Here is a 2,524-nt window from a genome sequence, read left to right as displayed (position 1 = left end):
AGCTTGATACAATATTCAAATTTGTATGAATTGATTTATTTTGAGTTTCAATTTCATGATTGATGTTTATCTCTTTACTAATGACTTTTGGATGTTTGATCACCATTTAAATTTGTGTTGTTCACATAAGACTGAGAAGTGATTTGTGATATGTACCTCTTAGGATATATCATAGATTGAGCAAAAACTAGAGATAAATAACGCGAATATAAAATCTGATAGAATTCCACAAAAGCTTAAGAGACCTTGAACTATTAAACTTCAATTTTTGGGTTTGAAAGGTTAATAGGAATAGGTGGGTGGTATAACCTAGAAGGAATACTAAACTACTTAGAGAATTCAATTTTCAATTAAGGAATTGACTTTGGTAATAGAATTTATGAATTGGGTTAACTTATCTAGGAGAAATCACACACCACGCCTTTTTTTTTTTTTTTTTTTTTTTAGCATTGTGTGATTCACTTGGATTTTGGGTTTTGTCTTAATCTCATTTTTGTCATTTATTAGTTGTTAATTTGTATTTGATTATTAATATTCCATTAATCCATATTTTTGCTTCAATTAGACATAACTAGAGAATCGATACTTATAATACTGTCTTATGTGAATAATATTCTACTTATCACTTTATTACTTTGGGGTGAGGGGAGAATAGGGTGATTTTGAAATAACAGTTTAACACTTCTCATGTAGTATTAAAAAAAAAAAATTCCAACTCCTATGAAGGGGGGGGGGGGGGGGGGGGGGGGGGGGGGGGGGGGGGGGGGGGGGGGGAGGGGGGGGTGGGACGTTTTATGTAATTCTCATTTTAATTAAAATTTCAAACTCATTTTCTTTTTAGACGGCATTCTTGACTGCTTTTCCATTTTTAATTTTATTATTATTATTTTTAACTCTTTGGGTCTAAGTGATATAAATATTTATCTTAAAATATCCGCGACTAGATGAGATAGAAATATTACATGTATTTAGGAAAAAATCTACTTTGTTTTACATATAAATGTATTCCGTAATGCAGATTAACAGACCAAGCTAAGGTCAGGGAACCGTCCACCCTCAGACCACAAGGACAAGATATGGAAGGCAGGCATCACAGTGGGAAAATTTTTCTAAATATGATTCCTATGGGGAGTAGCTTCCTTGTGTATGGTTTGGTCGTATCAACAGCAGAAACTTTTTTCCCTGAGCAGGGAGAGGAGATGCAGCTTTCAAGCTTCTTTACTATTTTATTTGTCTTTCAATCCGTATCAAGTAAAAGTATCTCCTATTTGTTTAGCTATTTTTTAGATTCAGAATGGGTTCCAGAAGATAAACGGAAAGAAGCCAAATTAGTGAGAATTTGGTTTGGAATGGTGCTAACTATATTTTGTTGTTTTGTTGCCGAGCGGGTTGAGGTTCACCGGTTGATAGTAGTTAACAAGGAAGGATTCCTTGACAAGCCAGATCAAATTATACCAATGAGCATCTTCTGGCTTGCCCCACAGTACTGCCTGTTAGGTCTTACGAAAGGAATTGCTGAAGATGGACTGGAGGAATTCTTAATTGATAATTTCCCTATATCATGGAAGGGCTATGTATCAGCAATTACTAAGTTCGTGATTGGAATTGGAAATCTCCTTAGCATAATATCTGTTCATGCATATGGAAGTTTGTTTGCTGACACCCTGAACCGGAGTCGCCTGGATTAGTACTACAAGAGGATAACAATTTTTAGCTTCGTCAATATGTGCTACTATTGGTGCATATATATCTTCTATACAAAGTATCACACAGCAAATGTAGTAGCAGATGACGAAAATTTGGTGTAGTTTATTTTTAAAAGTATCATGTAGGCGCTTAAATTTTATTTTCAGGTAGCATTTGGTATACCATATTAGACTAGAATAGTTTGTAGGGATTGAATTGATTGAATGAAATTCGATTGTATTGCATTGAATTGAATGAGAATTTATTTTATTGGATTACATTGAATTCGATTGAACTAAAGTCTTAAGACAAAATACAATAATACTTATACTTACAAAGAAATCTATACAAAGTGAGATGGTAAAAAATGAATAGAAGAGTGAAACAAAAAGTCAAACTCATTAAATTCACTCTTCTATTTATTTTTTACTACATCACTTTGTATGAAGATCTTTATAAAATTTGTTTATAAGTGTAGTATTACTTGACAAAATAATATATAGTGATTATATTATAAATGATTGGATAATACATAGTAGTGTATTGTCTGCCGGGCCGACCGACATTTTAATTTTGTAAAAGGCTTAAAGTCACTAAGCAAATGAAAGCCCAAAGGCCCAAAACTTATAAAACAAAAGGAAATTGAAATTAAAAGAAGAAAGAAAGAAAAAAGGAGGTAGGCTTCGAATTAGAGGTAAAAGAAAGTGTTAAATAAACCGTTAAACTACCTAGAGTAGTGACCGATATTCAAAGCTCTTGTTTTATCTTAGAATGTTATGTATATTTTTAATTCAAAGCTCTTGTTTTATCTTAGGATGTTATGTATATTTTTGGGAAT

The 2,524-nt window shown here is 32.6% G+C and overlaps 1 protein-coding gene across 1 annotated transcript; it reads left to right on the top strand.

The window, feature by feature from the left end:
• The first annotated feature begins 1,063 nt into the window (after nt 1–1,063).
• On the top strand, nt 1,064–1,860 carry LOC116132767 (protein NRT1/ PTR FAMILY 5.5-like). Its single transcript, XM_031418434.1, has one exon. The coding sequence runs from the start codon at nt 1,077–1,079 to the stop codon at nt 1,686–1,688; it is 612 nt and encodes a 203-aa protein (XP_031274294.1). The 5' UTR covers nt 1,064–1,076; the 3' UTR covers nt 1,689–1,860.
• The last annotated feature ends 664 nt before the right edge of the window (nt 1,861–2,524 follow it).

This window comes from Pistacia vera, unplaced genomic scaffold, assembly GCF_008641045.1.
Source record: "Pistacia vera cultivar Batoury unplaced genomic scaffold, PisVer_v2 Contig260, whole genome shotgun sequence".
NCBI lineage: Eukaryota > Viridiplantae > Streptophyta > Magnoliopsida > Sapindales > Anacardiaceae > Pistacia > Pistacia vera.
This window is presented reverse-complemented; position numbering and strand designations above follow the sequence as displayed.

Coding starts and splice junctions, on each gene's coding strand:
- LOC116132767 (XM_031418434.1), top strand. CDS start 1,077: ATGGAAGGCAGGCATCACAGTGGGAAAATTTTTCTAAATATGATTCCT.